Consider the following 23,389-nt stretch of genomic DNA (forward strand, 5'->3'; position numbering starts at 1 on the left):
ATTCATACCCTTACACGTTCAGACTTATGAAAAGGGAAACTGTTTCGTCCACGAATCTTTAATGTAAGGCATTAAGAAAGCTTGTTATAAGAACTTCGATTTTCGAGAAGAATAGTCTTTATTAATTAGCTGGGTTACACAAAATCGGTGTGTATTCACTTAAACACAAAAGGGAAAGTATAGAATACCCTATCAATGAACGGATAGCCCTTCGTTACCGTGGAAACACTAAATCAATAGAGTAACCAGTTTATTAACACAGCATGCTGAAACAACAGACCCTGCCAGCTCTTAATAACCCGAAACTTCACGAAACCAATACTCTCGGCTAAAAACAGGAAGCACAAACTTCTATTAGATTGAAGTCTCCCCTATGAAGAACGAGGTCCTTCCTCTCGCAGAGTGAAAAGGCTCGTATGGTCCTTAAAGATGAGGATCAGAGGACCTCTGCGCGAGGTCGAGTATCCTTCGATAGCTTGGATTGGTCGAGCGTAAACCCATCGTATTTTCGAGCTCGCATTTTCGAGCGACCCAGGCGAACGTCTTTGGCATCGATCCGTCGCGACGGAAAGCGTCGCCAGACGACGAGGAGCCGTAATATCGTTACGCTCGGCTGCGACGCCCTGAACCTAAGCCTAAGCTCGAAGACGCGCATGCCATGAGTCAATGGAATCCCTCCGTTTCAGCCCTTCGGCCTAACGATTACAACCTCTGCCTTTAAAATATTATTATTATTATTATTATACCGTGGATTTTTATGCGAAGTAAAACGTTTATGGCATCGTAATAAAATTATTGAACAAGAATAGAAAAGAATTGAAAGAAAGTTAAATCTAACTCATATCACGTCAGATTCATTCGTTTGGCGCATAGAATAACAGAGAACAGTTTCTCGGAGGCGTTAGGTAACGCAAGAATAAGTAGCGGGGCATAAAAACGGAGCGCGGTTTGTTTTTTTGAAAAGGAGGACGCGTATAAAGTGGCGAAATCGGGAGAGATTTGTGAGGCAGGAATTTAGAACGTTGGAGGACGAGATACACGGTTTCTACTTAGGTATTGTTAGCGGGTCTCCGTGGGGAGAAAATTAACGCGGCACCACCACCGAGCTCTCGAGGCTCGGGACGCGGAGAAAAGTGAAAAACGAGAGATTTCTGGCGCACGAAAGCCCCGAAGAACGGCGGGCCCTTTATATACCCCGTTCTATGTTCTTGCGCGCACCAGACCTGTATTTACCCCGAAATTATACCCTCCTCGTACGGTTAATAATTGCACCCGGTCAACCACTCTGTCTTCGTACTATCCACCCGTGATTCCAGCCACGAATCTCTGCTCCGCGCGTTTGAATAACGTCCTTGTACGGGATGCCAAAAACTAAAGTGATGCAGACTTAAAGCTTTCGTGGAGTTGAGACGTTCACAGAGACTGTCTTTCGGTCTAAAAATCTATGATCTGAGGCTGCTTGAATATAAAAAATATTGCTGGTGGCTAGAAATTCATTCAATACTAATTTATGAATGCAGCAACAAATACTTATTATTCTAAAAAGTAAAGCAAATAAAGAAAAGTATGACGGGACTATATTGAAGATTTTCAAATGATAGAACTATGTGTCGGTGTTCAACTGTTGAATTAGAAACCATACAATTACAGATTTCATCACAGGTGAAAATGTTAAGGCTACTAACTTATATTACCTACCGGTCGTAAGAGTGTTATTACTTGTTCGATGTTAAATCTCAGGCACTGGCCGGAGGCAAGTACGATGACAAGCACCTGATGAGCAACGAGGTGATGGAGAAGACACCGTCTCCGTTGAAATTGGCGCAGTACAATTCACAGTCATCGCGAAACTCCGATTGCCCGCCGTCGTCTAAACCCGCAATGGCAAATCGTCTCCTGGATTGGTTCTCCGTCGTGATGGCAGACTCCAAACATCGTCGTCCTCATCCAAAACCCAAAGGTACATGTCCAAAAATATTTCATTCATTTCTCATCAACGAACTCGTGTAAAATAACATGAATCGAATTAGGAAGTTGTCACTGGGAACATGTTTCTAAAATCCGATCTCTGAAAATGTAATATATAATCCCTCGAGAATTTTCAGATCCAAATATAGATTGTCGTGTCGTCAGAATCCAGTAAAACGGTTCCTGAATGAACGATTAAGTAGAAAATCTGTCAAATCGTACTTTCTATAAAATTTATGGACACCGAGCTGAATTTTACGAGAGTCATAACTGGACTTAAAGATTATTATAATAATTGATACAGTGTTTCATATATCGATTGATGGAATATTTAAAATATTCATTGATAGAACGTCTCATATAATTTCAAATGCATTGACAACTGGAGGCGAACCTTATAAAATTTCTCTCTATTAATTGTGAATAATTTAGAACGCGCATTAAAATCCGTGAATCGTTTCGAGTTGAAACGCTTAAAAGGGTTAGCCTAGTCGACTGGCAACACGTTTGACATTGATACACAGAGGCTTCGGTGACGATAAACCATCGAACGGGATGGGTAACCCAATGATCCTAGTTGAATATACAAGAGACTAATTGCTCCGCGCACTCGCGCAAGGGATGGTCTCTGGGCATGGGAGTTCGGAACTGGCTCACGTCGTTGCACGCTATTCGACTTCACTACAATCGCAATCACTTTCGTACCAGTTCAGAATTGTTCCGTTAGAATGAATCGTTTCCCGTTCGGATCTGCTCCCCGATTACTTTGTCCCGTCCATTCCTCGATATTGTTTCGGTTCCTCTCAGTCTTTAGGTAATATACATCCCGGTTCATAAATCTTCAAACGTATTGTAAGACGTATAATCAAATGAGACGTTGTAAGAGTGAGAATGAGCGAATTGAAAAGAAATGAATCATGTTTTTCAGTGCTTCAGCATTATTTAATGGTCGATCTTCTAATCTATGACTTTTATTTTAGTTGATATAAATTTTTGAATCTCAGGGATTCTGATAAACTTTCTTCGATATCAATACTTACTTTTACACTTCATATGTGTCAGTACAGTTTTTGCATATTTAATATTTTAATGAATGCATAAAATCTGCAGTTTATCAGAATTAATGATAGGCAACAGCGTTTCTCTCAAGACTCGTGAACAGATGTACGTCGATTCGCTCTCACGATCCGTTAACTGCGGCTGATATACGATGGTCGTGTTGAATTCACTCAGTAACGTGAAACAGCAGGGATTCCCGAGGCGTTACTGCGATAGTTATTTATATTTGATCCCGGTCAGTGGATGTACATCGAAATTTGTACACGGCTGTCGCGATTCCAGGTCACTTCCCCATCGGGTGCCAGAGCGAGGTCAGGTGGATGTTCGGCCACTTGGACAGCGACAACGACGGCAGGCTCTCGCTATCCGAGTTGTATGGGCTGGAACACGATCAGAACGAGCCGTGTCTGAAACCGTTCCTGGACGGCTGCGACACCGACGGGTAAGAGGATGACGGCATTCCGTTCACGTAGATCCTCTTCGCTGTACCCCTGTAAATCCGGCGCATCGCGGACGCGGCGAATCTTTCTTTTACGTAATTCCGTCGTCCGTTTGCTTGTAAATCAAATCATTAAACTGCGGATACGTGACCCGAAAAAGGAACGAACGGAAAGACAGAGGCCTTTCAGTTTTTAATACCTTCGAGGGGCTCGACGCTCGAGTCAAGCAATAGGTCTCGAGCGTACGTGCCTACGAAGCGGGCCGGCTGCTCGTTAAGAAGCGCGTACATACGCGAGTCGATTGCTTTCGTCTCGCCTCGCGTCCTGGTACAGACGAACTGAACCAAAACGCGAAATACGGTGATTTCTCGATGTAAGCTCGATCTTCTACGTTATACGAACTGCTGGGAATATACGCTTTGACGTACTTGTGCTTATGACAAGAAATCGCTGTAACGGACAATAACAATGAGCGTTATATCTAATTTGGGTTTTCGCTTCCAGGGATATCTTCGTGAGCGGGCCTGAATGGTGCGGTTGCTTCTCAAAGGCTGAACGTCCCTGTGCCGCCGTTCGCAAGCGATCCTCGCCTGACGTGGCACCCGTCTGCGATTCTCGGGGATATTATCGTAGCACCCAGTGTCATCGCGGCCTAGGACTTTGCTGGTGCGTGGATCCACACGGTGTCGAGTTCGCTGGAACCCGAACGCGTGGTAGCAAACCGGATTGCGGTAAGTCTCGATATTCGAAAGTAAAAATCCACGGGGACGATCGTCCCAATGATCGGCGAGCTTCGTCTTCTAGATTTCATTTTGTAAACGTTTTATTTCGTATAAAAATCTGCAGTGTATTGAATTAATAATCGATCATTGCATTTCAGATACGATCGTGAACAAGATTAGCAACGGAGGCTTGAAAACGAACAGCGTGGACCTGGACGACGACGAGGACGGCGGGACGGACTCGGCTCAAGACCTCGAGGGGTCCGCCGATCAGCCGTTAGACTTTTAGACTCGTTCGAATCAGCCAGCAACGGGAGCAACACCTTGACGTGATATAAAACAGCCGGACGACGGGATCCCGCTTCGGCCTCGAAGGGGAGCGAAGAAATCAATCAGTCGTCCGCTGGTCTTCGCGTATCGTTGTTGTGATTGGAGGTGTCTTCAGTGATCGCGGCAGTTCGGCGGCCAACGCGCGAGCAATTAGAAAAGCAACGAAACAGAGATTTACACGGGTGATCGGCGAGAGAGCAGCAAATACCATCCGACGTACCGTCGTGCATCTTGCGTCCTTATTCTCGCGCACGATTCTTTTGATCCCGATGTTTAACCCGACGTTTCGTTTCGTTACGTTCCGATTTATTGTCACGCCTTCGTCGGTCGACGCTCAGCCGGCTTCGTCTGTGCGACGCGATGCGGAGATGTTCAGGTTTCGTTAGGACGATTCGTCGAAATTGATCTGTTCGAGAACACAAGTGCCAAACGGGTTAAGAGGCTGCTGAGGTAGGGAGTCGTAGGAAGCTTGTACAGTGCAATAATTAAAGGGGCTACATCGTGCAATAGCGATCTCGTGCGGTGCTTTAGAATTCGATCCAAGACCGCGTAGGCGACAGTCTCGATGATCGTCGACGAGACACGTTGCACCCTACGTGCCCGTCGAGGTACCTCCATGCACAACTCGTCTGAAGCTAATCTAATCTAACGTAATCACATACGTACCATTGTATTTATGCGCATACGAACGAGAGAAAGAAACGAAAGATGCGAGAAGGAAGCTCATCCTCCATCACATACTATGTCCATTCCATGACGCATAGATATTATCTTTAACGCGAGAGATTAAAAAGAGAGAAGATAAAATAATGCTCTATACGATTATGATTTCTAACCGCGCTAGGTTTAACGATATCTCGAATTACGACGTCTAAGTATTCTATATATATATAAAAATAATATATATATAATACTGTGTACGATTTTACGATAATGAGGCGAACGAGAAACAAGCTGGCTGAGAGAGAAAACCTGGCTGGTCGTCAGCGGACGCGTCAGAGGAAACGCGTTTAAACTTACTCTTAGAAAAATGCACACGCTTCGAGACAAAAAGTAGGATATTATACAGAAAAGAGTATTTACATAGTCCGACGTCGAGTCACACGAGTAATAGTTTAATCGAGCTCTCTCTCGTGATAAAAGCACCTTCGCTGGTTCTTAACACAGGTAAACGTACGCCGACAGATAGACTTTTTACGTGTCGACGCAGCTTATTTATTTTATTCACGCTTCACGATTAAATGAATCTCCCTCTGTCCTGTCCTTTATTTCCCCCTTTCTCTCGTAGCCATCTTGCGTTGTGAGACTTTAGTGTAAGATAACGCTGCATACAAAAATGAATGACCTATTTCATACTCGCTAACAACTACTCTACCGCAGTTCAATCACGACGAGGAATTTTTTCTTTTCGATCGATAATGTAATGATTGATGTTCAGCACGTCGCGTCGATATATCATGTGCGTTCCGAATTTTGTTCCACTAATTTTATTGTCACGATCGAAGACGAGAAGGGAAATTTAAAAAAAAAAACTTTAACGAACGCGTCGTGATTCGTCTGCGTCTAATGTAATTAATAAGCATTTTTACTTAACGACTTTTACTTAAACGAGTGTGTGGTACACCGTAGGTACTAGCTAGATTATAACATGTAATCCGTAGAAAAACTGATCGGTGTGACTATGTGAATATGCCCTAGTATTAGAAGGCAATTTACGTAGGTATAGCCAGTGAAAATTATTACACGTATCTTTCATCTAGAACGAACAAACGTGTGGAGATTATGTTTTTAAGCTTAGGACCGTTACTTTGTTTCAAAGTATTCTTTCGGACCGTTTAGCGCTCCGGTGTATTATTACTTGTTTTAAGTTTATGCATTTCGTGTTTCAGTACTTATAATTGAAGACCGGCTCATTTACAGTGAAAACAATTTTCCCGTTGGGCTGTCTCGCGTCTAAGTCTAACTATCCGAAAACAATATTCGCATTTTAATATTATATAACGATCGATACGTCGCGTCACTTTGAGAAATATTTAAGACAACGCGTAAATAAAAAGAGAACTCATAGAAAATTCATTGGTGCCATTAAACGTTTGGCGTACGAGAATCTCGTCCGCGATCAATCTCAATCAATCAATTAATTAATTAACTGACTAACGATTAACTATACTCTTTGCTACGTTGAGCGCAATTTATATTCTGCCTGAATTATTATTGTATCGTCGACCTAGATTAACAGAGCATATTATATGGAAGCAAACGTACATAGTTTTACCGAAAGTCTTGCATATTGTATATACATAATTATATACAATGGGAAATCATCGTCTATGATCTTCGTACCGTGATGATTTTTGTAAGGTATACACCTGGTAAAAAAAAGGCGAAAGGCGTAAAGAATTTTTACTTCATTCCAGAGCTACTATTAATATTAATATTTCATCAAATTGATATTGTACATGTGGCTGTAAGAATTCTTTATGAATAAAGATTGTTGTAGAAACCTGGCTGTCACGTCAAACCTGATTAAGTAAGTACAACGAGATAGAGATATATATATATTACCTTTATTTGGAAATGAGTATTACAAAATACGTGTACCAATATCTTTAAACGGTAGACTAAACAAAATGTAACCGGTAAGGACAGTAGGATAGGATTGTTCCCTCAGTATTGAAGTACTACTCTCAAGCTGTAATCAAAGAACATTAATTTTAGTCGAGCATTAATAACGATCATACTTCAAGTGCTGCATTAGACATACCATTTGCCCGAGTGTAACAAATCGAATCCTTCGTTGATCTTATCAAACGGGAGATTGTGCGTAATAAATTCGTCGAGAATCAAGCTCTTTGACATGTACTCGTCTACCAGTTTGGGAACGCTCTCCTTCGATTTCCATCCGCCAAACGCAGTTCCCTTCCACACGCGTCCAGTTACTAGTTGGAACGGGCGAGTGCTGATCTCGTGTCCCGACGGAGCTACGCCCACTATCACGGACGTGCCCCATCCTTTATGACAAGATTCCAAAGCGGCTCTCTGAAAAGAAATCACGAAACAATTAAATCATCCAATGTAATTTCGAGTATTAATTAGTCTCGTCGGACAAATACGTACCATAGCGTTCACGTTACCAACGCATTCGAATGTATAATCCAAACCACCGTCAGTTAATTCTACTAAGACTTCCTGAATCGGTTTCTTGCAATCGCTGGGATTAACAAACTCGGTACATCCGAACTTTTTCGCTAAAACAGAACGCGTTACTTTCGATCTTCTATTCTAATAGATTCGCAATGGTAAAAAGATGATAAATTTACCAATTTCAAATTTGCTTGGATTCAGATCCACGCCGATGATCCGTTTGGCACCGCTCTTTTTGCAACCAAATGCAACTGCTAGTCCTACTGCACCCAATCCCCAAATTGCGCAAGTACTCCCAGGTTCTACCTTGGCAGTGTTCAAGGCTGCTCCATATCCAGTCGGTATTCCGCATCCCAACAAGCATACTTTGTCAAGTGGTGCTGCGGGATCGATCTGTATCATATAATACATATTTTTAAACAATGCTTATCGTTCATTTGACATGCAGTTGGTGAAAGAATATCGTAACAATAAGTAAATTATAAGTACCTTGGCAAGAGAAATGTCTGCTACTACAGTGTATTCGGAGAAGGTGGAGCAACCCATGAAATGGGCAAGGGTCTTGCCTTTACAAGTGAATCTAGAGGTTCCGTCCGGCATTTGACCTTTACCTTGTGTACCACGGATCTTGCTGCATAGATTTGTTTTGGGAGATTTACAGAATTTGCAGTCTCCGCATTGGGGAATATACAAGGGAATCACATGATCACCTGCAAGTTTTATTAAACTATATCTAGTCTTTTCTGAAATATAAAAAAGGTAGTTGATATATAATAATTTATACCTGGTTGAAATTCTGTAACTCCTTCCCCAACGCTTTCAACTATGCCACTGCCTTCGTGTCCAAGTACGCATGGGAAAATTCCCTCTGGATCTAACCCACTCAGAGTATAGGCATCGGTGTGGCACAAGGCCACGTTCGTGATTTTAATCCTCACTTCATGAGCTTTCGGAGGTGCCACTTCGATCTCTTCCAACGATAAAGGTTTCTTCTCCTCCCATGCAACAGCAGCTTTGCATTTGATTACCTGATGGTGTTTGGAAAAAGAAATGTTCAATCCACGTGGGTAATTGTCTTCAATTAGTAGGGCCAAAGATTTGATCGATGTAAAAACCCTTCGTTTTCTAATTAATCGGAAATCGATTCTACGTAACCGGTTCAGTTTAATAGTTTCGGTTATCGTAATAATGGAAAAATACTGTACCTTCCCAGCGGTAGCCGACATGATTAGAAATTACTGTGATTAGTAAGCAATTTAACGCACAAAAAGAGACAACACCTCTGAACAGTGAACACCGGTCACGAAGTCACGACACGTGTGCAATGTGCAATAAGAACCAAGCGAATTCGAACTCCGAACTCCAATCCAAGGTCGTGGCTTGCGCTTTGCACTGCGCACGTTGCTACACTCATGCTACAATCACCGAGAATTAAGATACTATTTATCTCCTGCTCCTCCTCTCCTCAGTACTACACTTTATTTTTTTTGCTAAACTTCCGAAAACCCCCATGCTGAAAAATATATTTATCATCTTTTTCATAGAACATTGAGGAAACTGCACGGTTACATTTACGTAACTATTTGTAATAAATTAAGTAATATTAACTAATTGTATCCTCGTCTTTAATTATTATTATATATTTGTATATTATACATAATTAAATAGTTATTTATTCTGTGTATTGCCGATCAGGTATCTAATTCGATTTGGAAAAGGTACAGGGATAAAATGAATGCCTATACACAAGTTTGAAATTAATAAAATTTATTTGGAAAAATCTATACCAATGATCATTGCCGTTCATCTATGGACCTTTTTACCTAATCTTAACATAGGTAATGTTTTCGCTAGAGTAATGAAGTGTGCAATTGTATAGCCAAGGAGAGCACCGAGTACACATGGAATCGGCCAAGCTTGCCAGGGTCTGTCCCAATCTAATGGGATGGCTATAGCACCTAGCCATGTACCCAAAAGAGTAGCTTGAATATTTGTCTTTATGGCATCTGCTAGAACATTCCCTTTTTGCAATTGTGCTCCAGTTATTATCTCTAATGCACCATTTACTCCTAAATGCAAGCTTGCAGGAACGAATGTTAAAGTAGTCAATGTGGCAGTAAGCATAGTAGTCTCTTCGTGCTGTGTAAGTATGGGTGCACCAAACAGTACGATCACTACGTAATATATAATGGACAATAGGAATCCAGCTAGTAAAAATTTAAATAATTCTTTCATGGGTTTGAACCAAGTTTTCCTGGGTTTCGACGATGGTTTCAATTCAGTTCTCGGTATAAGCATTGATTCTGAGTGAAACATAGGGAACATCAGTTTGATAACTTCTGCAAACAGCAGAATCAACAGGACTGGAATAAATTTGTACTTCCCCACGTTGTATAAATTGTTGTTTAACTTTAATAATATCAAAATTCCAGGGAAGTAAATGCAAGTAAACGAACAATAAGATATCAGCAACCTTTGACTCAATTTGTTCCCGACACCCATCTTATTTATGTTCTTGACCTGTAAAACACGTTCGTTGTCAGTCAAATAAATAGGTTTCTCACGTGCTCTTACTAATAACGATTATCTTACTCTCTTTTAAATAAAATAATTATCTTTAACTTGACGCTTGATGGGATGCTATCTTAACACGATGTGCCATCGCGTTCTGTTATTTCTTCTGTCTTCGAATCGAACGTATTACTTTTTAACTTGGAATTATGTACAGAAATAAGAATTGTGCACCAGTTACTTCACTTTTCATTCATTAATAGACGTAGAGATAGTAAAACTTGCAGCAGTTTAGATTCAGACACGTTGGGTTAACTAACGTATGAACTTTGTAATATAATATTTATTGTACAAAGAGATTATTAATCTTGTGTATTATACCGAGAGCTGAGTGATTGAAACTGAAACGCTAGTTAAAATATATTTGAATAAATCTTATACAGGATCGTGTTCTTTCACTATTATGTTTACTCCAAGGCAGCGGTAAGTTTACAGGAGAACGACAATGGCGTATTCGGTGAATATTTCTGTAGAAGCACCGATCGAAAATCAGATCCAAGAAATCACCTACGATGGCCAAGAAATTTATCAAGCGTGAGTAATTCGTTTTTCTACGACCCGTAATAATCGAACGAAAAATAGATCTCATACGAAACTCATTAATCAATTCATATACTCCACGTAACCTGTATGCAACGCTTATGCTGCAACTTATAATGCAACACTTATGCTGCGTGACATACTTTGATAGAATAGAATTAGACACATTAATCTTTCGTTTTCCAGCCCTCTCACTCTGTCAGAAAACTTGGCAAAAATCGCGCAGAAAATTGACTTTAGCAAAACGAATGGTGAGGACATCAAGAAAGAACCTGAGAGTGGAGAGAAGAATGAAGAGGACACAAAAGACTCAGCTTCTTTCCAGTCCTCCTTATGGCCATGGGACAGTGTTAGGAATAAATTAAGGTTCCTACGTGTTGTATTTTTTAAAATATGGTTTTATTGAAACAGGGAGATCGTGCTCATGAATTTAATTTGCTTATAGGAATGCATTAACAGAAGTGTGCGTACTAGCAGATGTTCTTGCAATAGCAAAAGAGAAACATTACATGGTTCTCGATCCTGTGCCACAAGAGCCAACAGATGTGAAACCTATGATACAAGTGTATGCTAGGAAGAAGGCATTAGCTGGGGCAGCATCTGTTATTATGACGGGTGCTGATAGATTAAAGAACTGTCAGAACGAATTAGCTAGGAATAGAACGACTCCAGATTTTCATATCGAATTATTGAGACTAAGGCAAAACTGGCGTTTGAAGAAAGTTTCCAATTCGATCATCGGCGATCTTAGTTATAGAACAGGTTCGATTATTTTCTATCGTACAATTTGCTTTTTTTCTGATATTAAACTAACTGATCGATTCTAGCTGGGTCCAAGTTCCCTCAGACTGGTATGTTTGAAGTCACCAAGGCAGAAGAGGAAGAAAAAAGTAGCGCGAGCCCTCCTGCATCTCCTAGTGCTAGTAACAATGCAACAGGCCAACCCCATCCCCCGAGTTCCAAAGCTTCTGCACTGAGAGTTACTATACCCAGTGAATTACAAGGTGTAGCGTACATCGAAGTTTTATGTCAGAAAGGTAAGTACACAAAACGCATACACACAGATGCATTTACGATGAAATATCATGCATGTTTATTTAATTCTTGTAGACCAAGAAGATCTGTGTAGCGCAAATATTAGTTTACTTAACAACAGCGCGCACAGTTCTAATGCGGATATGCATTGGCAACAGAAACTGGAGGCCGCACAAAACGTCCTCTTTTGTAAAGAACTGTTCAGTCAGTTAGCACGAGAAGCGGTGCATTTACGCGCGCCTATACCTCACATGGTCGTCGGTAATCAAATAATGGCAACGGTAATTATATTTTCGTTTCTGATCGATGTATGCGACGATGTTTTATGCACAGTGTACTGCACGAATATTCTTACCCGATCGCAGGTGTTACCCGGAATACAGTTAATTATAGGACTTTGTCATAGTACGGGAAACGACAAGAAGCCTTCCGCTCCTCCTCCTCACAAAAGCGAACACGATCATGTACTGGAACACTCGTTGCATCAACTTCTGCGCGAGGTTCATCATAAGAACACTCATCACCCATTTCCGCACCCGTCTTCGGGACCTTTGGGTCCGAGCAAACGAAGATGTTTAGCCGGGCCCACGGCCGCCGACAGATACGAATTGCTAGAAATGACGAAGAGTCAAACGTTGTTAGAACAAATTATACAGCAGGCTCAACATTACTTCATGCGGTTGCGCACCGAATACGTTTTAGACACGATAGCGAAAGAGGTGAAGGATCCTTTGATCGTGTCTCATTGGAACGCGTTGAATTCTCCCACTCAGTCCTGTGTAAAAATCAACATTTTAACCCATGGGTACGACGCCGTGTGTCGTACCTCGTTGGTTGTTCACGTAGGAGAGAAATCTTTAAAATGTGTCTGCCGAGACGGTAGAGTGATGCACATGAGCTACGAACCTCAAGAATTACGTGACCTAATTTTTTGCCAGGTATGACAGTAACATTGGTTCCTTGTTTCTGTCTTTTTGTTAAATACTAATGAATTTATGCGGGTTACAGATATATCAGCACCAAATAACGGCGGTACAAGCGTTAGCGAAGTGTATGGGTTGGCACTTTTTAGCGAATAGCTCACACCTTGGCTTAGGAGCGGTAGAACCGTTAGGAAACGCTAGTAGTTGTATTTTAGCTTCACCAATAGGCGATAGGTATGTGTAACTTAATTTCTCTTTCCGCAGGAATTTGTATGAATTTTTATATGAAACAATTTCTGTGATTTCAGAATGATAGCTGTTAGATGCGAACCGCAGACGGGAGTACAAGTTGCAATTGCTCATTCCCCTAGAAAGGATTTCTTCCCCGGACAGTTAGTGAGAGAAAGGAAATGGGAAAATTTGGGTGGTTCTTTCAAAGAAGTTCGATGGGATAAAATGGAAGGAAAGAACTTCTTGAACAAAATGGAATTACTCATGGCATCTTTAACGAGTAGCTCGTAGATTATTATCAACGACTGAGTAGAATACTAATTCCTTCCACAGGGTGAAAATATTCAGAATTTACCTTGCATACGCACATAGTTTTCCATTGTATTATTGCATACAGAAAATACACGCATTTTTTTCAATATCCCGTGACTATGATTCATTTTATTCCATTTTCTTCAATAAAATAATCTGATCAAGAGTTTCATGTGTTTGGAATCGGATATTTAAATATCGTTTGAAAAAAGTTATATTTCATCCTGTGGTATCTGTAACTCAGTATAGGCATTACAATAAACAGTATCTTTAGTTATACAAAAATTGTTTTTATTTAGATGACATATGAAATGTAATACGAATCAAGTAATAGAACAAAATGTTAAGTGAAACGCAATGCCAAATATACAGATGTATATTGAACATCTAAATTACAATTGTTAATGAATCTTGTATACGTAAAAAACCTATTGAATAATTCCTTACATATTAACATTTCTCAAATTGTTTTTCTTTTGACACAAGTCGCGAGTTCATACACAAATTTATCTCTTGTTTGTTTAATGAAACATGTACTTACATTACATATGGATACACAGATTCTTACATATATACATTTATAATCCACATGTGGATTTCGTACTTATCGCAATACTTGAGGGTGTCGTACATTTACACGATTTGATTGTGATTCGAAACATTGAGTTATACAATCGTTTCAATGGGTTAAGGGACGGACTAGCAGCTTGACCAACAAATTCCATGCTAGAACGTATAAAATACAGTAAATTTTTTATTCAAATCTCGTTGAAACATAATCGAACCGCGAATGTTAATATATGATTCAGAGATTATCATTGAGAGATAAATAATACTGATACACTCAACAAATGTGTCTACTTGTTTTGGTCAAGTGTAGAAGTATGTAAGTATACATTCCGATCATTACAGGTTTTTTATTTATATCGAACACCATTAATTCTTACACTTATATCAGAGCAGTGAACAATCTCTTTAGGGTCTAACACTTAAGAAAGCATCATCGTTTTGCAACGTCCATCTCTGTTAAACACAATTACGTTAAAAGCTTTTACTTTATTCACTGCCTTGAAAAGCAGTGTGGTACAGTTTGGACCCTGCCACCTGCCACTTTGAATGCAAGTGCCGTTGTTATTATCAGAACCACGTAAGCTGATAAGGTGGTGGCTACGTAAGCTTGATACATGTTCAACAATGTCATACATGACACAAACAAGTGTGAAGCAACCACCCAAAAAACTTGTCCCCAATTTTTTCTATCCAGGGCAGCAAAAAATACGACACCCCAAAATGTATGCAGCAAGACAAAGCAGAGAGTCGTCGCTGCTGATATTACAAAGAAGTACTCCGAGCCTTGTCTAAGTCCCATAGTTCCAGGTCCAACTGCATCAGCCAAGACATTGACTAGAGCGAAGGCACCGCTCATAAAACCAAAGCCTAAACCACACACGTATGCAAACACATGTCTGCTATCTGCCACATGTGTTGTTGTCACTTTGTCTAACCCTCTTTCTGCTTTCCTCAGAACCCAATACAAGAGATACCTAAATGGGGCAGAATAGTTAAACATATAAAAAACAGTCCAAATATCACGGAGAAGTAAAGTTCGACGTTCCTATCAATTACCTAAATGCTTCTTGAAATAATACGGAGAAAACGAGTCCGAAAGCGAGGTGGTTTTGCAGTGGAACGACGGCATACCAAAGCACCGATGATAATAACAGAGAAATGAGCCAAAAGAAGGCACTGGCTACTAGTATAATAATTCGAATAGGCTGAACTGCGATAGTGAAAGTAAACATAGCTAACGGCGGGCCAAAAGCCAAAAAGGCACAACCGAAAAAATCCATAACTGTCATTTTTGCCGCGGATAATGCCAAATCACTTTGAGTTTCAATATCACTCTGATCAAGTCGTCTCCTAATGCTAAATATTCATAACCTCGGGTAGCCTTCGCAAGGCTCGATCAGTACTTCTTGAAGGGCACATTTATTTCTTCTCCACTACTTAGATAAACACGGAGAACTGTGATAATAATGGAATCGGACGCTAAAGAATCACTGGAGTGACGAAACCACTTGCCAGGCACACGCTCCGCGGAGGCTTCCTTAAAAATGTAAACTTCTCGACGAGCAAATTCAATTTATCGATAGTTCATGAACTGGTGTCCAGCAGTGTCCAGTGCTCCAGCTCCAGCCAGCGTGGCCAGCGTGGGATCGTGGGCTATACTATAGGGCTATAGCTATAGTGGCTATACTCTGATTCAGATTTCAGAGTACTGTTGGGTTGGGATTCGGGCCGGGTTTTCGAGCGCATGTGCTGCTATTTCAGCATCAGTAACGTACAATTTTCGATAAAATGGAGAGCCGCGATCGCTCTGCATAATTTTGCGAAGATGATTACAAATTGAACATGAAATAGAACTGTAATTAAAGAACAATACCTTGTTCGACGGAAATCACTGCAATGGCATGCATAATAAATACACATAAGTAGAGCTCGTACATTAGAAATTGAATAAAGAGCGCAACGGTGAGACCGCGTGACGTATTACGTAGAGCGCTCGATGGCCAATTGACCAGCATCACCCTAGTATGGAGCAGCTCTAATCGCGAATGGATTGTAGCGTCGACACTTGGCAGCATTCAGGACGTTCAGGATTACGGGCTGTCACAGTGTGCAGTTGCGCGTGTTTTATACATTCGCTCCATTCGCTCAGCTGTTCCGTTCAGAAGCGATCACGGCAGATCACGGTCCGTCCGATTGCACAAATTTTCGAAGTATTCGTGTTACTATTTTTAGTGCGTCGTTCTGGTACGATTCCCGCAGATTTTTGCTGCGTAAGAGTATGTTCTTTGCTTTCTGATCGGGTCGATACGGACAAGCCAAGTGTCCTCACCGATTCCGCTGACTCCGTTCGCGGTTATCAGAATTTTTTGACACTAATCCAGAATCAATGCGCCCTACAAATTGACGCTCCGTTTAAACCGTAACGACTGGGAGACAACCATGAAGAAGACACGCTCAAACATATTCCGTGACATATATTATCAGCCTTACAATGATTACACAAGGGTCAAACTTTATTCCAGCAGCAAAGGTACGTTGTACCATACTTGTGTCTCTTTATGAATATTTTCGACTTGATCTTTCTTTCCTACACGAGTGAATTACTGATCATCAAGCGACGACGTGCTAGTGCGACGAAAGATTTTCTGTGAAAGATGTTCTTAGACATCTATATTTGTAACTTTGATTGTGCGACAACATTCCGCTGAGATTTCTGTTTTAAAATGTCTTTCAGCGAGTCTTCAGATGATGCAGCGTATGGCATTGCTGAAGAGATTGGAAGTTCATAGTGGTTGTGTAAACTCTGTCTGTTGGAATGCTACTGGAGATTTAATATTATCTGGCAGCGATGATCAACAACTCGTTATCACAAATGCTTATAATTACAAGGCAAGCTCACAAATTGAAATAATAATTCTATGTATTTTTCACTCTCTCATCCTATACATGCATCGAAGTTATTTATACTCGTATGCCTTGTAAAATTCTGTGCCAAGGTTATTTATATTTTTATCCTTGACAAAGCAATTTATGAGGCCTACACGTGTGCTTCTTTGTTGTTCGATGTCTTGTTAACACCAATAATATACGGCAGAGAAGCTTAGATTGATAATGACACTGTTTCAAAGAAATATTGTATGTGATTGAATTTTATTCAAGGTCTAATATCGGCATAGATAGAAACGTAGAAGTCATGCCAAATTAACAAAACCTTTTACATGTGTAGTGCTAATTTTATCCCTTAGAGACACCAATCTAAAACTGTGTGTCAGAGTGGAATAAAAAGTTTTGTACACGGAAGTAAATTTGAAGACTGAAAGGGCGATTAAAAGGGTTTACCAATTGATGAAATTTTCTTACAGCTAGTAACAGCTTACCAGACGCCTCATAGAGCAAATATATTTAGTGCGAAGTTTTTACCTAACAGCGGAGATCATCGAATACTTTCATGCAGCGGCGACGGCATTATTTTGTATACAGGTCGCGATAACTTTTTCCTATCGACTGTATTGTTATAAACGATTTGTACTAAATCGAAATGTTGGTACTTTCAGATTTAATGAGATTCGGAAAACTGTTTTATAATCAATTCAAATGTCACGTCGGTACCACTTACGAGATAGCGACAATACCGAACGACCCACATAACTTTTTAAGCTGCGGAGAGGATGGAACCGTGAGATCGTTTGATCTCCGATTTCATCACCAATGCATGATACCAAGATGCAAGAGGAACATATTAATCTCGTGCGACAAAGCTGTAACCGCTTTGTCTGTAAATCTCGCCGCGCCTTATTACATAGCGATAGGTTGCTCCGATAGTACTGTTAGAATATTCGATAGAAGAATGCTTGGAACACCGCCTATTGGTAACGTCGCCGTTTGATACACAATGAAAGAATTAGTACAGGTCGAAGTAGTGAAGATGACGTCGAGTAATTTTTCAGAACGGACAGAATCGCCTCGAATGGGAAGATCCGTGTGCACTTTTACCGTTCCAGAGTTCGAAGGAAATTCTTATAGAATCACATCGTTGAATTATAGCGCGGATGGGCAGGACGTTCTCGTTAGTTATAGCAGTGATCACCTATACTTGTTCAACGTAAAGGTACGACGAGTGTATGCATTTGTTCAGGAGAGCAAGTACTATTGATTGTTTTTCGTAGGACCAAGCTAGTGTACAGTTAAAGAAAGATATCCCATGTAGTAAAGGGGATAGCAAGAAGAAGTTACGCTCGACGCTATCGGTGCGGAGATTAAGACTTAGGGGTGACTGGTCTGACACTGGTCCCGACGCTAGACCGGAATGCGAAGGTGGTCGACGCAGCGGCACAGGTATTTCACGATTGATCAAACCGCTGATACTTCCCAGCCTGGTGAATCGACTAGATTAACTTCCTTACGTTCTAGAAATCGCTCAAGCCAGACCTCTTCTCCATACTTCATTGATGCAGAGAATGACCAATGTCCTAAGTAGAATGTTAAGCGATCCAGCGACCAGAGCCGCATTATGCGGCGGCGGCGAGGATAGTTTGGAAGGCGTGATCGATCAACAAGATAACGCTCAGAATAACAACAACGATAGCGTCGGCGAATCTAGCGAAGAAAGACGAGACAACGAAACCGAGAGAGCTCTGACGCAATCGAATCGAGAAGCTGGTATTTAAAAATTGTGCACCGCGCGAAAGTTCATTTCAGTTGAGTCATGCAGATGGAAAATCGGTAATTTCTTTCAGAGCAACAAATGGAGAGCCCCAGTACCAGTGGCTTGCAAAGGAGACCCGAAACGAGTAGTTCCGCGGCAATGGATATGGACGTCGCGTCGGACGAAGCGATTCGAACGAGCGATCAGAGCTCGTCGCAGTCATATGTTCCTATGGAAACCGAATCTAGTCAAATAAGAACAGAAACGTGTTCTATACAACCGTGTTCATCGCGTACTGCGGATCAAACTAATGAGATCCGAGAAGACGATCAAAGTAGCAACGACGATTCTCCGTGCAGCAGTATGGAAAATAAACAGGAAGGGCACATGATGGAGAATCTTCAAGATAGACTGACGAAAATGCGTGTCGGGTTCCTTGAAAAGTATGCGAATATGAGTTATACTCATCAGTTAAGTTCGACCGAATCTTTCCATTCGTTAACGTTTTACTTGCAGACATGGTAGTGAACCTGCTGTAAGTTTAACTTATACGGATAAAAGTTCAACGAGCGCTACGATAGCTCTCGGCGTAGCCGATGAGATGACTCGTGACGCGTATCACGCGGGTGAGCGATTTGTTTTTTATTGCGACATCGAATGTTTTTCATGAAATTTTATGTACAAATTGAATCCATACAGGACCATCTGGTAATAGCGGAACGTTCTCGGGTATAAATCACGATATACACATGCGACACAACGACCTGCAAGAAAGTAAGTAAACGCAGCGATGAACAGATATATCGTTGGGAGTAATCAGGAATCATGCGGTTATCTTTTCGACAGAGACTGATGAAAACGCTTTTATTGATAGCGATGACGAAGATACACGATCGGCAGAAAGGTACGTCATTAATGATTAAAATTCCATTAGTGGAATTTCCGTACGTATCATATGAAAAGAGTTCGTGGAGTAGAATGTAAACACGTTTATTGATAATTCAGATTAATCGGCTCGGCGGAGACAGAAATGGACGAGGCCATGGGTGACTCTCGGTCACGTCGGGGATCCGATGAGTTCGATAAGACATGGGTGTCGGAGCTTCGCGTGAAACAGAAATACATGGGACACCGTAACGCTAGGTATTCCGTCGTTATTCTCATCGTGGTAACTTTAAGCTGGTGGTCGCCGATGGTCGGTGTGATTTTCGATAAATGACGAGACCTTGAGAGGGCTGCGTTTCAATAATGTACATACGATTATAATCTTGTGACTAAATGATTAACAACGATCCACTGCCAATTGAAGTTGTCCTTAATCGGTTAAATGTTGTTGAGGTAGAGAACGTTAGTAGAATTTTCTTGAAACACACCACTTCTGCTCAGCGAGTTTGGCTTTTTGGACCCAACCTTCACCCATACATAACGTTGTTAACTTGGTGTATTCGACATGTGCGTACAATGTTTGTAATTTGAATCGGAAACCAGAATTGTCGACTCGCTTTTGATCCCGAAAAAGCCTTCGAGCGGTATGGGCCGTTTCGTATAGGACCGCCATATTATCTGATCGCTTGGTCTTTCCCGGGTTGACACTAGTTTCTTTAGGACTATGATCAAGGAGGCGAACTTTTGGGGCGACGATTTCGTGATGTCAGGCAGCGATTGCGGCCACGTGTTCGTTTGGGAAAAGGAGACGGCGAAGCTGTGCATGCTGCTCGAAGCTGATCAACACGTGGTCAATTGCGTACAACCTCATCCGTATCTGCCGTTATTGGCCACCGCCGGCATCGATTACGATGTCAAGCTCTGGGCACCGATAAACGAGGACTCGAGTTTCGACGAGAAGTTCGCAGAAGACGTATGTCCCTTGTCTTCCCGACCGAATCCACAGAATCGAATTGATAAAAATTACGCGATCGTGAACACCGTGTGTTTCAGCTGAAAAAGAGGAACGCGATCATGTTGGAGGAAACGAAAGACACAATGACCGTACCGGCTGTTTTTATGATCAGAATGCTGGCATGTCTCAATCAGATACGCAGAGGTAGTGAAAATTTATAATAATTCTTCTCAAGACCTTCCGAAATAGACACTACGTTAGTATGATCAGCGTGATCAAAAGAATAAGTAGACGTTGAAGAGATTCAGCAGCTTTCCACCCGGTTTAACGCACAGGTATCAGAGTAAATGATAACGGTGTACAAACTTTTTAATCTGACTGCCATTTCACGTTGTGAACTTGTCTCTGTAGCTTTTATAATTCCACGATCATAAATCTTCATCATACCTTGTTATCCTTTTTTATACATTTCTTGAAAAGCTACATGGATTACTATTAATCAACAGTTACTTGAAAGTTCTATCCTGCATGGAACACTCTTAAGAAAAAGGAAAGATCTCCGAAGGGGATAAAGTAAAGTACAAAGTTCAGCTTAACATTCCCAAGTCCTTCGAGGCCGAGTATTAAATTAAAAAATAAAAAAAAGAAATGGTTAATATACGTAGCAGATTTAAGTGAATTTTGTAATTTTTTATGCACAAAAGAGGAATCATTTTTTTTCACTTGTATGCAATACATAAAGTGAAAGCGAGCGAGCGAGGGAGAGGGAAATATCGGATTAAACAATGTAATGTCACGTCGATATTTTTGCTACTTCAAGTTATTGTAGCGATGAAAATAAAACTATTAAATGAAAATGTTAAACATCCTTAATGTATACCAAGAAATGTGTGTTATCGATTGATCTTTTTTTTTTAATTCTTCTTTTCTTATCGTTAGAGTCTTATCGGAAAGGAAAGAAAATTACAATCGCGGTGTCTTTGTTTTAGAATGAAATTTAAAACGGTAATAATTGTTTACATTGTAGCAAGCGAACTAAGACACGGTACGGAAAGGTACTTAACGTAATATGAATTATCAATCTACATGTTTTAATTTAAATATTAGACTAACAATAGTCAGCACAGACTTCTATTTTTCTCATTTTATTCATCAACGACCATCTAGTCTTTCAGAATTCTTTGGTGGCAAACGAAGGAGAATAATAAAAATGATTTGCTCGTGAATGCTACACATTCGTGCATTTTAAACTTTCTTCTAATGTCTTTCGATCTCTTCCTAATACACTCTCATTTCCCATTAACTTTTCTTTCTTTCCATCCGCGTGGAGAGTTATTCTTTAAGAATTCTCTGACGTCTAATTTTTTTTCAAATTTTCATCTGGTTGTTCACGCTGGTAGATTAATCGGGAATGTGTAGATCATCGATAGAACGCGGGCATTCGCCTCGATTCATCCTCATTCGCGGCGACAAACAAAGTAGTCTATTGTTAGATTGTTTACAGGTTGAAACTAGATATTACAGAATAATTCCGGTTCTTTTGTAGGACGCGGTCGGAACAGGAGGAGGAGCCGCGACGAGACCGGCGAATTACGAGGTGGCTAAGCCGTTTCCGGCGATACTGCCGCCTATGAGGATCTGAGATTCCAACCGAGCGCAGTATTTTCGATCGGGCCGATCTTTTATCAACTGTTAACGCCGGCTGATTACAGATTTCAGTCCGTCTGTCCCCACTCTTGCCACACCCCCCCGCAAGTGATATCGTATGAAGTAAAAACGGAGACGGGAAAAAAAGCAATCAGTATATTTATCGTTGATAGAGTAATTCACGGTTAATTATAAGTATATTTAATCTGGTAAGCTTCGCGTATCGTAACATTATCGCCGCTGGTGATAAGTCGCTTGTTTCTTCAAGACTTTTCCTCTCGTTGCTTCTTTTCCTCCGATTCCGTTTACACAACGCGTTTCGATTCTGCGAACGCGTCCGAGGTAATCGTCTCTAGACTTATCGGGGAATACGAGATTGTTTCGTTCGGAAAAAAAAATAAAAATACTATATTAAATAATATTTTGTACCAGATTTCGGTATCGGGTTCGGTTCTTCGATTGGAACCGTTAATTGAAAATCTAAGTAAAGTGCACTTCTAGTAGTTCCGAACATATGTAACTCCAATTAAGCGATGATTGAGCAGGAACGCTTCGTTCGCCCCTTGTTAAATGAGCCTTAGAACGCGTAATAAAGTGCCGTAATATATAAATATCTCGTTCCATTTAAGAACTCGAACCCTGACATTTTATTTTCCCGACGAACGGAACAACTTGCTACTCTCCGGAACGATTGCACGCGTACATTTACTCAATATACGTCCCCCTTTTTGTTGATTTCGTTTCGCATCCGACGCAAAATGTCGCGATCTTTTTTTTATGTCCCCCGCGTTTCTTTTCTCTTCCGTGTGAAACGAGGCTTCAAGCTTAACGAAGATTAACAATTATTTTTTAGCAGACTTATCGAGATTATGTAGGACGTAGCACGCCGTTGAAGTGTGTTAACGTAGGGACACTTGCGACGTAGACGTAGAGATTGGAAAATAAACCGGTGAAAACGAGACGATTCTTCTAGCGAAGATTCCCCTCAGGGGAGAACCTCGTTGTAGGATACCACGGTGTATCGGTTCAGATGATTTATTTCTAATAAAAATTCTGAAGAAATATCGGAATTTCATTTTCCTTTCCCTCTTCCTTCGTTCGTTTATCTTTTACAAAATTAAAATAGGCGAACGCTGGTGAAACTGGGTAACGGACATTCACAACGTAAACGGGAAGAATAAAATATAAAGCGGGGTTCGTTCAACAATAGTGTCTAATTTTAATAACAAAATATTAACGCTGCGTTCGTAATAAAATTAATCGTAAAAATCGCGTTTAAATAATAATAATAATAATAATAATGATAATAAAATAATATCTATTGCGGCGTACATAATCGATCAATCGATGATTAATATATTAGGTGATGAGAAGGGAAGGTGAATGCTTATTACACATGATCGCTTGTTACA

The 23,389-nt window shown here is 40.7% G+C and overlaps 6 protein-coding genes across 10 annotated transcripts in view; 3 read left to right on the forward strand and 3 right to left on the reverse strand.

The window, feature by feature from the left end:
• Positions 1 to 7,026, forward strand: part of Cow (Proteoglycan Cow) — a gene marked incomplete at its 5' end in the record, with an annotated part of 59,778 nt that extends 52,752 nt beyond the window's left edge. Inside the window, 4 exons of the mRNA XM_018022208.2 lie at positions 1,741 to 1,960; positions 3,310 to 3,469; positions 3,972 to 4,198; positions 4,348 to 7,026. Coding sequence (XP_017877697.1) covers positions 1,741 to 1,960; positions 3,310 to 3,469; positions 3,972 to 4,198; positions 4,348 to 4,478 — 738 coding nt within the window. The remainder of the gene's footprint in view (positions 1 to 1,740; positions 1,961 to 3,309; positions 3,470 to 3,971; positions 4,199 to 4,347) is intronic.
• Positions 7,027 to 7,064: 38 nt separating this feature from the next.
• Positions 7,065 to 9,312, reverse strand: Fdh (alcohol dehydrogenase class-3 Fdh). Its single transcript, XM_018022310.2, has 7 exons — positions 8,869 to 9,312; positions 8,448 to 8,691; positions 8,153 to 8,373; positions 7,840 to 8,056; positions 7,637 to 7,767; positions 7,284 to 7,558; positions 7,065 to 7,211 (listed from the first exon to the last, which is right to left on the reverse strand). The coding sequence occupies exons 1-7, from the start codon at positions 8,887 to 8,889 to the stop codon at positions 7,187 to 7,189; spliced, it is 1,134 nt and encodes a 377-aa protein (XP_017877799.1). The 5' UTR covers positions 8,890 to 9,312; the 3' UTR covers positions 7,065 to 7,186.
• Positions 9,313 to 9,413: 101 nt separating this feature from the next.
• On the reverse strand, positions 9,414 to 10,702 carry PIG-F (phosphatidylinositol glycan anchor biosynthesis class F). Its single transcript, XM_018022312.2, has 2 exons — positions 10,256 to 10,702; positions 9,414 to 10,183 (listed from the first exon to the last, which is right to left on the reverse strand). Exon 2 carries the CDS (start codon positions 10,163 to 10,165, stop codon positions 9,467 to 9,469), a length of 699 nt encoding a protein of 232 aa, XP_017877801.1. The 5' UTR covers positions 10,166 to 10,183; positions 10,256 to 10,702; the 3' UTR covers positions 9,414 to 9,466.
• On the forward strand, positions 10,599 to 13,667 carry MED17 (mediator complex subunit 17). Its single transcript, XM_018022306.2, has 8 exons — positions 10,599 to 10,768; positions 10,961 to 11,140; positions 11,220 to 11,536; positions 11,602 to 11,811; positions 11,885 to 12,090; positions 12,175 to 12,747; positions 12,818 to 12,966; positions 13,041 to 13,667. The coding sequence occupies exons 1-8, from the start codon at positions 10,680 to 10,682 to the stop codon at positions 13,252 to 13,254; spliced, it is 1,938 nt and encodes a 645-aa protein (XP_017877795.1). The 5' UTR covers positions 10,599 to 10,679; the 3' UTR covers positions 13,255 to 13,667.
• Positions 13,668 to 13,780: 113 nt separating this feature from the next.
• Positions 13,781 to 15,684, reverse strand: aph-1 (gamma-secretase subunit Aph-1). Its single transcript, XM_018022311.2, has 2 exons — positions 14,902 to 15,684; positions 13,781 to 14,819 (listed from the first exon to the last, which is right to left on the reverse strand). The coding sequence occupies exons 1-2, from the start codon at positions 15,132 to 15,134 to the stop codon at positions 14,336 to 14,338; spliced, it is 717 nt and encodes a 238-aa protein (XP_017877800.1). The 5' UTR covers positions 15,135 to 15,684; the 3' UTR covers positions 13,781 to 14,335.
• A 66-nt stretch (positions 15,685 to 15,750) lies between these two features.
• LOC108623619 (DDB1- and CUL4-associated factor 6) lies at positions 15,751 to 23,039 on the forward strand. Of its 5 annotated transcripts, none has more exons than XM_026812428.1 (16): positions 15,751 to 16,375; positions 16,580 to 16,734; positions 17,208 to 17,325; positions 17,400 to 17,714; positions 17,793 to 17,953; positions 18,012 to 18,180; positions 18,256 to 18,504; positions 18,582 to 18,933; positions 19,007 to 19,116; positions 19,190 to 19,264; positions 19,337 to 19,394; positions 19,496 to 19,633; positions 20,087 to 20,348; positions 20,429 to 20,534; positions 21,358 to 21,385; positions 21,877 to 23,039. In XM_026812428.1, the coding sequence occupies exons 1-16, from the start codon at positions 16,285 to 16,287 to the stop codon at positions 21,962 to 21,964; spliced, it is 2,475 nt and encodes an 824-aa protein (XP_026668229.1). In that variant the 5' UTR covers positions 15,751 to 16,284; the 3' UTR covers positions 21,965 to 23,039. The 5 variants fall into 5 exon arrangements, 4 of the variants coding, with proteins under 4 accessions (XP_026668229.1, XP_026668230.1, XP_017877709.1 ...); XM_018022220.2 differs by having other exon boundaries at positions 15,753 to 16,375; positions 20,096 to 20,348; XR_003389008.1 differs by lacking the exon at positions 21,358 to 21,385 and having other exon boundaries at positions 15,752 to 16,375; positions 20,429 to 20,665; positions 21,877 to 21,963.
• The last annotated feature ends 350 nt before the right edge of the window (positions 23,040 to 23,389 follow it).

Source organism: Ceratina calcarata, unplaced genomic scaffold, assembly GCF_001652005.2.
Source record: "Ceratina calcarata isolate Rehan_Ccalc_2016 unplaced genomic scaffold, ASM165200v1 scaffold283.2, whole genome shotgun sequence".
In the NCBI taxonomy this organism is placed as follows: domain Eukaryota; kingdom Metazoa; phylum Arthropoda; class Insecta; order Hymenoptera; family Apidae; genus Ceratina; species Ceratina calcarata.